The sequence below is a fragment of the Trifolium pratense genome, linkage group LG6 (assembly GCF_020283565.1).
Source record: "Trifolium pratense cultivar HEN17-A07 linkage group LG6, ARS_RC_1.1, whole genome shotgun sequence".
NCBI classification, from domain to species: Eukaryota; Viridiplantae; Streptophyta; class Magnoliopsida; order Fabales; family Fabaceae; genus Trifolium; species Trifolium pratense.
The window spans coordinates 42390403-42401194 of NC_060064.1; the positions used below are offsets into that span (position 1 = coordinate 42390403).

The 10792-nt window shown below is 30.3% G+C and overlaps 1 protein-coding gene across 1 annotated transcript; it reads right to left on the bottom strand.

Annotated features, from left to right (window-relative positions):
• Window positions 1-1225: 1225 nt before the first annotated feature.
• Window positions 1226-2098, bottom strand: LOC123892300 (protein FAR1-RELATED SEQUENCE 5-like). Its single transcript, XM_045942096.1, has 2 exons — window positions 1798-2098; window positions 1226-1701 (listed from the first exon to the last, which is right to left on the bottom strand). The coding sequence occupies exons 1-2, from the start codon at window positions 2096-2098 to the stop codon at window positions 1226-1228; spliced, it is 777 nt and encodes a 258-aa protein (XP_045798052.1).
• Between the last annotated feature and the right edge of the window lie 8694 nt (window positions 2099-10792).

The window sequence follows — 10792 nt, forward strand, 5'->3', positions numbered from 1 at the left end:
GGTTTGGCGAGGTAATCAATTTTTATTTATAGTTTTAGTTAAAGTTCAATGAAATGTATAGCAGTAGGATGTATCTTATGATCAATGTTTGGGAAAGAATCTCAGGTCAAAAATTATGAAAACATTCACTTAATGTTTTGGTAACACTCGTAACCTAGTATTATTGATAAATAACTATTGCATTTGTTTTGTTCACTTACTTGCTGCCTTATTGCATTTGTTTTGTTTTGTTCACTTAATTACTACGCTATTCTCTGGTTTCTGTCACCCATAATATGACCAAAAAAGTTGTAATTGTGATAAACTTATTTACAATCCTTTGTCATATAATGTAGGAACGTCATGGACCAAGAATTGAATTAAAGATAGCATCTCTCGGTGGCAAACTGGCCGAATGGGTTCCTGATCAACATCCACGATATGTTGAAGGTTGGATGACTGCATCTGGGTTGAGTCCACTTGAGCGGACCAGTTTGAACAAGGTTGATCCGAATCTTATATCCGCATTTGTTGAGAGATGACACCTTGAGACATCGTCATTTCACATGCCATTCGGTGAAATGACAATTACACTGGATGATGTTGCCTGTTTGTTGCATATTCCGATTAGGGGTGACTTTTACACACCGTCATCCTTCACAGAGGAAGAAGCTGCGGCACTTGCAACTGATTTGTTGGGTGTCAATCTTCAGTATGCGGCCAGAGAGACAAGAAAGCAGCGAGGTGGATATTTTTCTCAACAATGGCTATTTGATAACTACATAAGGCAGTGTGAAGTTAAGAATTATGATTGTGCTTCTAGGTCGTATTTGTTGTTGTTGGTCGGCTGTACCATTTGCACTGACAAGAGTTTTACACGCGTGGATGCAAAATATCTACCGATGTTTAGGGTTTTGTCTACATGTGGTAGATTTGCTTGTTCTTTATGAGGGGCCAACCAGGTGTTATTGATATATTCGACAAACTTGCTTGAATTAACACATGCTTGCTGAAACGCATTCAACCGCTGCTGATACTCCACCTCATCCGGACTTTCAACAACATCTCTCCACAAATTTTTCACCTTTTGTCGCATATCCTTAGGTATATGCACAGAGCATCTCGCATTAACATTTTTGATTATGTGCCACGTACAAAGCATATTAGTAGTATGTGGAAATATATCTTTAATTGCATTCATTAAAGCAAACTCCCTATCAGTCAAAATTACTCTAGGAAATATATCTTACTTAGTAATCAATTCCTTCAACTTACCTAACGCCCAATGATAATTGTTCGTCTTCTCAGATTCCATGTAAGCAAATCCAACAGCAAATGTCATGTTAGTTGACGTTATGCCAGTAATTTCAAGCAGTGGCTGTCTATATTTGTTAGTTTTGTATGTGCAGTCCATAACCAAAACAATGGGAAACAAGTTCAACAACTTGATTGAATCTGGATGCGCCCAAAAAATATCACTCAAAACATCGGAGTCATCATCTTTTCTTCTATTACAGCTGACATATTTTGCATCATCTAACAACTGCAGCAAGTGTTGCAGCTCTGTTCTGGAGCCTCTTTCCTGTATTTGCATCATGTGTCTTTTCCTATATACAAGTGTGGCATCAACAACAGACTCTGGATTTTGATCTTTCAAATCTAAAACAATGTGTCTTGGTGCTACTTTACGCTTTGTCAAATCTTGAACACGTTTGTTTTCATCTGCGGTTAAATGTGCCTTGCGAGGATGACCATGATATTGGTCAGGTATCCCGTGGTTTTGAACTCCATGAATAACCTGAAATTTCTATCCTGAACCATCTGTTGAAGGTGCAGCTCTAATTTTAAATGGACAGTTACATTTTTTCGATGCAGTTGTCGTGGAACTTTCTGAAGAGTCATACTTTCCACCTTTATCACAACCTAAAACCAACTTGTCATTTCTACCTCTTATTCCGTTCTTTTTATCTGACCGAGTAATGATAATACTGACTTTGTTGGCATCTCCAACATCTCGAGCCCATGTGAGAACAACATCCGGTGTAGCAAATTTTTGACCAGTTGTAAAAACATTTGTAGTATCTACTAATATTTGACTTGTATTGCCGATTTGAGCCATATCTGTTTAAAAAAAATAAAGAAAAATAAAATTAATAAAACTGCTATGCTATACCGGAACACTTTTAATGTACCAGAACACTTTTTACAACTTGTTCAACACACCGGAACACTTTTTTTGTATACCGGAACACTTTGTTGTATACTGGAACACTTTTTTGTATACCGGAATACTTTGAAAAGTGTTCCGGTATACAACAAAACACGTTTATGTATACCGGAACGCTTTGTTATATACCGGAACACCTTTTGTATACCGGAACACTTATAAGTGTTTCGGTATACCACACAACCGTTTCTGGAAAATTGTAATACCGGAACGATTTTGAAAAGTGTTCCGGTAATAAACTGGAAATTTAACAAACCGGAAAACTTTGAAAAAGAGTTCCGGTAAATTCGACAAACCTGAAAGAAAAAAAACGTACCGGAACACTGGTGATGAGTGTAAACAGTCTACCACAAAAGTTACAAACTAACAAAGTGAAAAATAATAAAATATATTTAAATTTGATAAGGGTATAATGGGAATATTGGAAAAAATATTAGGGTAGATAGAAAATTGTTGGGGTAGAAAAAAAAAATCGGCTTTACAACGAATTTTTTTTTGAAAAGTTTCATCCTTTGGTTAAATTTTAATTATGATACTGGATCAGTGTTTTTCTTTTGGTACAACAAGGATCGGTGACTTTTTTTTTTTATATGCAATGATTAGTGATTTACTAATTACTAGTAAAAATAATTAATTTTAGTGGCTTTATAAGAAGAAGAAAAAAACTGGAAAAGTTTCTATGACAAAATTATAAATTTATGTTTGGATTGTATCAAGTTGTCTTTTTGGATTTTCTAAGTTGTTTACTTAGTTGCATATGTTTATAATTATGTGGTCGTAAATTAGTAAATGGGTGTGCAACAATTAATAAAATTTACCTAATTAATCATCAATTTTCTAGTGTAAAATAATAAAATGTCAAGGGTTTTTTTGTCCAAAGTGAAAAGGTGCGCATTGCTAATTTACACCTTAATGTTTTTAGGTGGTTGTAAATTAGAAACCCCATATATATATATATGTTATAGCTTATTTTAGAAAAAAATCATTTTTTTTATAAAAATAAGGGTAAATGATCATTTACCCCCTGCAAAATAAGGAAATTTTCGTTTACCCCCCCTGCACAGATTTTTTTTTCTGTTTACCCCCTTGCAAAATATAGATTCTCTCATTTCGCCCCCTGGGTGTACAGCAGGACAAGTGACTGTGCAAATTTGCTGACGTGGCTTGTACACATGGAAAAAAATCATTTATATTTATTTTTAAATTTCACGTCAGATAATATTTTTTTCAAAAAAAAAATTAAAAAAATTTTTTCCTACAAAATTTAAAAAACGAATTTTGTTTTTTTTTCTTTCAAAATTTTAAAAAAAATTTCCCAGAAATAATTTTTTTTCGTACAAAATTATTGAGTATTTTTTTCCTAAAATAAAATAAAAAACGAATTTTCTTATTTTACTCCAAAAATAAAGATTTATTTTCAAATCTTTTTGAATTAAAAAAAAACAGAATCTTCGCCGTAACCGTTTGCTTCCACCGTCATGATTGTATTTGTCGTCGTCTTCTTCAATCGCCGAAATCATCTTCTACATCATTATATTGTCTTCTGCTTCTTTATAATTTTCTAGTTTTAGGGCAAATGGTTTTGATAGAAGAGGAAAACACCAATAAAACTTGTTTTCCTATTTTATATTTTTTTTGAAAATCTTTTTCTATTTTTTTTAATTCAAAGAGAATAACAAAAAATAAAGTTTTGTTTTTAAAAAATAAAGATTATGTTTTTTTTAATTCAAAAAGTTTGAAAATAAATCATTAAAATTTTTATTTCGGAAATAAACTTTATTTCGGAGTAAATCTTTATTTTGGGAGAAAAATAAGAAAATTCTTTTTTTTTTTTATTTTGGGAGGAAATTTTTTTTTGTTGGAAAGTTTTTTAAAATCATTTGTATGAAAAAAAAATTAATTTTTTTTGTAGGATTTTTTTAAAAAAATTTGGGGAAAAAAAACAGATTTTTTTTTTTTATTTTGTAGGAAAAAAATTATTATTTTTTTTAAAAAAAATATTATCTGACGTGGAATTTAAAAAATAAATATAAATGATTTTTTCCACATGTACAAGCCACGTCAACAGGTTTGCATAGTCACTTGTCCTGCTGTACACCCAGGGGGCGAAATGAGGGAATCTATTTTTTGCAAGGGGGTAAACAGAAAAAAAATCTGTGCAGGGGGTAAATGAAAATTTGTTTATTTTGCAGGGGGTAAATGATCATTTACCCAAAAATTAAATATATGTATTTCTCTATAAATATTTAAAATTTAGTTGTCCATTATCTCTTCTACTATATATCCAACCTCGCAAGGGCGGCGCTGCACATTCACATGACCATGGCCCGCCTCCAAAATTTAATTTTTTTTCATGGGGTATCCTAATGAGCGGAGGTTTATACAATAGTAGCGGCAGTTTCAAACCCCCACTAAATATTATGTGTATTTCTTTCACAAAATTCGCCCACTACTATTTAATTTGCGGGGGTTATAAACCTCCTGTATCTCAAACTCCCGGAACATTTTCTGCTAGTTGTTTTTTTCCTATTCTTAATAATTCAAATGTCCTTTTTAAATTACTTTTTTAAGCATCCCTTCTAATATGTTCTATTATTTAATAATGTATATTAAATGTTTTAAATTGTGTTATTTATTTTGTCAAAACATTCAAATATTATTTTTTTTTTAGAAAAAGGTACTTAAATTTTTATTTAAAATAGAGTTTTAGTCTTTTTTTTTTTGATAAGTTGAAGAGCATCTAGACATCAGGGATAAAGTAGACTTCATCTCCATCAATCCTCCGACGACATCTTGAAAGGACATATTTGGATTAGGCGGTGATCTAAGCAACAGCGGTGGAGGGATAAGACGGTGAGGAAAAGGTGAGAAAATTGAAGAGATGAAGGGGTGTGCGTGTAAATAAGGACACCACAATTTTTAGTGTATAAAAATTCATGTTTATTCAATTTTTTGTTAAAAAATTATAAATTTTTGTGAGAGAGATTTATATAATATTACAATCATAAATACAAGAACTAATTAAAAAAAATGTGAAATAGGACAAATGTCGTGATAAAATAGGACTTAAAAATGTAAATAGGACTTAAAAATAGGACAAATGTCGTGATAAAAATATTCGAAAAGACCAAAACTTGCTAAAATTTTTTAAAGAGATTAAAATTGAAATATAGTACTTATAAGGTCTGAAAACTTATTTAACCCTCAAAAGTATAATAATCATGATAATAACATAACAAATTTTTTTATGAGTAGTTTTTTTGGATATTTGATTTATATTTTCTTCGGATTAAAATTGATTTATATTTTGAGTATACTTTATTTTTACCAACTTACAATTTATCAATTTTTCTTTCAATTTTATTTATTTCATTTTATTTGAAAAGTAAATGAAGTATTAGTTAAAACATTATTTATCTCATTTTCATAATTAGTTTGACCGCCGATCTTACTAAACACTATAAATTTATAAATTATTCATTATAAATCATTCATCTATTAGTACTATAAATTTAGCTTATCAACTACAGTACTAACCACTATTTTTTTTTTTGTCAAATAGGGTCTTAAACTATAAAAAGTAAAAACAAAAAATTTCTTTAAAACCGACATTTAATACGTTGAGTTTTTTATTGAAATATTTATTGGGAGTACTCTTGAAGGAAAAGGTTAGGTAGATGAATTAATTGGACACAAGTTTCCCTCGTCAATGAACCTCATACCTATTTTCGCAGAATGTGGGAATCCAATTTGTTTTTCTTTGATCCAACATTAAATCATCGTGTGAAAGCTTCATTCACGCCATAATTTGTCAACCCCCACAATACGCCACAATCTAACTCTAATAATAGGTTATAAATTTTCCAAACTTTGGGTATGATCTACCAAGAAAAAATCCATTAGGTATATAAGTCAAAAATAAAATTCCTTTAGGTGTGGAATTTTAAACAAAATTATATGTAATGTGATTGTATTTATTTACAAAATTGTAGTAGTACTACTAGTACTCGAAAACTTATTTCTTGTCAAAAGAAGTATTTTAATTTTATATAAAAATTAATTTTGAGTGTTTTACGAATCTAAGATACAATAACGAACTATTTAAGTTGCTTTTGTTAACAACAAAATAGCTAAATAAAAGTATTTTAATTTTCTTTGAAATTTTTTACCTCTATGTCAAAATATAATTTACAACATTTAAGGATAGTTTAGTATTATATACACATCAATCACTACAAGAAAAATCAAAACTAGAGAGGGAATAAATCCGTCACTAAATCAACAAAATCCCTAAAGAAAACGAGCGACGCAAAATATTTGTGAGGGAATTTTACACTCATCACAGTTTGCGACGGTTTTTATCTGTCACAAGCAGCATATCCGTCACTAATGGTAGACCAAAATTTAATTTGAGAGCCAATTTCCGTCACTAACAGTGAGGGATTTTATGACGGATATATTTGCGAGAAAATATTTCCGTCACTAATTTCACATAATCTTTTTTTTTTTAGGAATAATTAAGGTTAAATATGTGTAAAATAAGTTAGTGTTGGATCATGACGAAGCAGATGATAGACTATTTACATTGAGCTCAAAACAACTTTATAAGTGATTTATAGACACCACATTTATACCATAAATTCTAAGCCATTAAGTATATAGATCATCTCACTTATAAAGTACTCAACCTCCACTTTTTCAAGCAATGTGAGACTTAATTCACATCACACTTGTTACAACAATCTTCTTGTGTGAATTATCAATTCATTATGTTCCCCCTCAAGCATAAACTTTTTCATCCATACAATTGCAATGCCATTGCCACTGCTAAACGAGACACGCCACCTGACCACATTTGTCAGGAATACTTTCAATACAATGAGCCGCTCAAATCCTTCATCGAACCATTGAGTCTGAAATCACTAATGGCCATGAGGGGGAAGCCCAGGAAAACATTTTAAAAACTTGACCGACTATTGAACCAATGAGGGTACTGGGTGTCGAACCACTAGATCACAGGTCGAATACATGACTAAACCGGATAACTTAGTTGAATAAACCAAATAAATTTTGAACAAAGTCTAACTCTTATATTCGTTCTTAGTTTCACTATCTCACTTTCTAACTTCAATTTTATTTTATTTTTCTTTCAATTTTTTTAAAAAACAACGCCTTTTTTGTTTTTTTGAAAAAATAAAATTAATAAGCATTGAACTCGCCAGTTTTAAAAAACCGCCGATTTATCGGTCTTTGTTGGTTTTAGCCGATTCGCTCCGATTCAATAACATATATGATCCAACAATCAAACTAGACTGGTGGCACCTCAAGTTCCCAGTTCAAATCGCCCGATCCAGTCAAATTTTTAAAACATTGGCTCGGGGGAACATATCATTGACCTTAAGAGCAATCATACAAGTGAGATGAACATCAATTCTTTTACTAAAAATTTTAAGGCATATCAATTGACTTTAAATTTAAGGGTTTTGTTAACATGTGTCATAAAGACACATGTTAATGAATTTAAAAGTGGAAGTTTTGCATAAAAAAAGTCAGATTTTGATTTTTAAAATGTTGAATGCATGTCTTTTATGGACAATTTTCTATATTAAGTTTTTTAACATGTGTCATTTAACATGTATTCTTAGGGTACATATTAGTTTTCTCCTAAATTTAATGCTACTACTATATATAACTTTAATCAAAATTACAATGATTCAGTGTGATTCCAACGATTTACTATTATTTTAATTAAAAACTTAATTGTTAGGATTTTTTATTTTGACAAGAATTGTTGGGTGTATTTAAAATTTTTAAGATAAAGGTTGCGCCACATATATGCCAAAAGAAAAAGGAACTCCTTAGTCCCCACTCCCCACAGTCTGGTATGAGTGCATGGAAAAGAGAAGAAGAGAGTAACGGTCATATAATGTATGAGTATGCTAAGGCTAATAAAGGAAATGATAATTGATTGGCTCACTATGACGAAAGGCAAAGTTTGACTCCATATTAACTAAATCAAGGCACCATACATACGGCACTCACACTTTCCATCCATTAGTTAATTAATCATCCAAATAATCACCCACTAATAAAATTACAATCAAATAAGAGAGTCAAAGCTTTATAATCCAAATTTTGAAATAGAAGTTCAAATATGGAAAAGAAAAACGGTAATAACTAATAAGACTAGAAAGATTCAACATTCAACTAAAGATTCATTCTATGCCCACAAAACAATATAGTACTTTTTATTCAAAGGCAGAGAGTTTTTTTTTTTGTGTGCTCAAGATAGGGACAATTCATTGGCACAAGAACAAGATGCACTAAATGAGCAACACACAAGTATAGATTAATTTTTATTTTTAGATGTATGTCATATATATATTATTTGTAATATCTATTCTTAATTAATCAAGGATTTCTTGTAGTGTCTGTATAAAACCATTTTAGAAAAACTAGTGGATAAAAGATTTTACTTAAAATAAATAAATGTGTTGTCTATGAGCTTAGCTCAATGGACAATTTAATTTTTTTTTTGACTAGAAGCTCAATGGACAATTTTGATTAAAGAAAATTGAATATAAATTTGTATAAATAAAAACACACAAAGTGCGTGCAAGTCTTTTGACATAATAATTAGTGGAGTTGTATGGATTTCTTATGTTTTCAAATATGATTCCTATCTTTATTTTCCTCGTATCATCTCCAATGATGTAGTACCTATTAGGTACTCATGGTACTTATTAGGTATCACTTCTCACATAAGAATCATCTCTTTCCTCTTGGACCCACCTTACTTTAGATTAATTTTTTTATGGGACCCACACACATTTTCGAATTGATGTGAAATTATTGATGAGACTCATTTAGAACTTTTTAAGAAGTGCTGCTATGTTGGAGGAGTTGAGTACCTATTGGGTACTATTATTAAAAAATAATAAATAAGTGATGTGTCTACGCAAGACCCAGTTAAGTACTCAAAATTAGAGTTTTCCATTGTGAATGCTCTAAGATTTTGTTTCAAAACTAATTCCTAAAAAATCTTTCCTAGTTGCACTTCCTTATTTGAATTTCCTTCTATACACCCCCTTAGACCAATTCACTAAAATACTAAATAGGCTTGCTACTCTTACCCCCTTTTCTGCCCAGTTTCCTAAAGCTCTACTGTTTGCACCCCACTTCCTTATTTTTCACTAAAAACTCTATTTTTTTTTATCACGTTGCCTTTACTAATTAAATTTTAACTTCTAATTTTCGCTTATAGCTATTTCTCTTCTTTCCTTACTCTACTAAGTACTAGAATTCACCACTTAGAAGATCATATTCTAGTTAATGAAATAATTTAGATATTAGTAATATAATATTGGCTTAAATACACTTTTGGTCCTCTTATTTTCAAAAAAATGAAGTTTTGGTCCCCCTATTTTAAAAATCAGTTTTTTAGTCCCCCTATTTTCATTGTTTTTGAGTTTTGATCCCCATCCCATTTTGGGGTTAATTTTGTTGATGTGGCCTTGTAACTAATGATGTGGCAACATTCATGTAGACAAATTTAATATCCATGTCATTATTATATATTTTTAAATTCAATAAAACTTTATTTATAAAATATTTTAATTATTAGAATTATATATTCAACTGAAATAATAATTGTTAAATCTTATAAAATATGAAACCCTAATTATCAAACCTTCAACTGGTAGAATTTTATTCACCATCAGAGAGAATGCTTCCTTATGGATTTCACCAATCCTATGGAATTTCCGTTCAAACTCAATAATTTCTGGATTTTTAAAAATGAAAAGAAATTAGAGATGATTTTGTGATTCAATAGAAATTACTCATACTATTTAAACTATCTATGACTTTGGATGAGTTTGAATGAAAACCCAGAAATTGTTTTAAGTTTGAAGTTGAATTCTAGATTGGTTTTATATAAAGTTGGATGATGATGAAAGTTGGAGGTTCTTGAAACACAAAACTTGCTTTCAATACGCAATAGTTTGATTTGAATCAGAGAGAACCATGTCCATATTGTGATTGTTTGTTTTTTCTTAGGTTTAATAAATTAGAGGTTGTGGATTTTGGGATTTTTTATTGTGATGAGTTTACGATGATGATGGTGATGATGAAACGTGATTATTTTGTTTTCTGGGTTGGTTAGAAGAGCAGTATAACTGGATAAGTGGATGATGATAATGGGGACTATGGATTATTTGGTGTGATTTTTGATGTTTTTAAATTATTTTTTGATTGATTTCTTTTTAAAAAATACTATAATTTTAATAATTAAAATATTTTATAAAATAAATTTTATTGAATTAAAAATAAATAATGACATGGATATTAAATTTGTCCACGTGGACGATATGCATTAATGGCAATGCCACATCAACAAAATTAGTCTTAAAATGGGATGGGGGATCAAAACTCAAAAAAAGTTAAAATTGGGGGACTAAAAAGTTGGTTTTTAAAATAGGGGGACCAAAACTTCATTTTTTTGAAAATAGGGAAATCAAAAGTGCATTTAAGCCTATAATATTTATATTATTAGTGATCTTTTATTTGGGTTGTTAAATGGGCTTT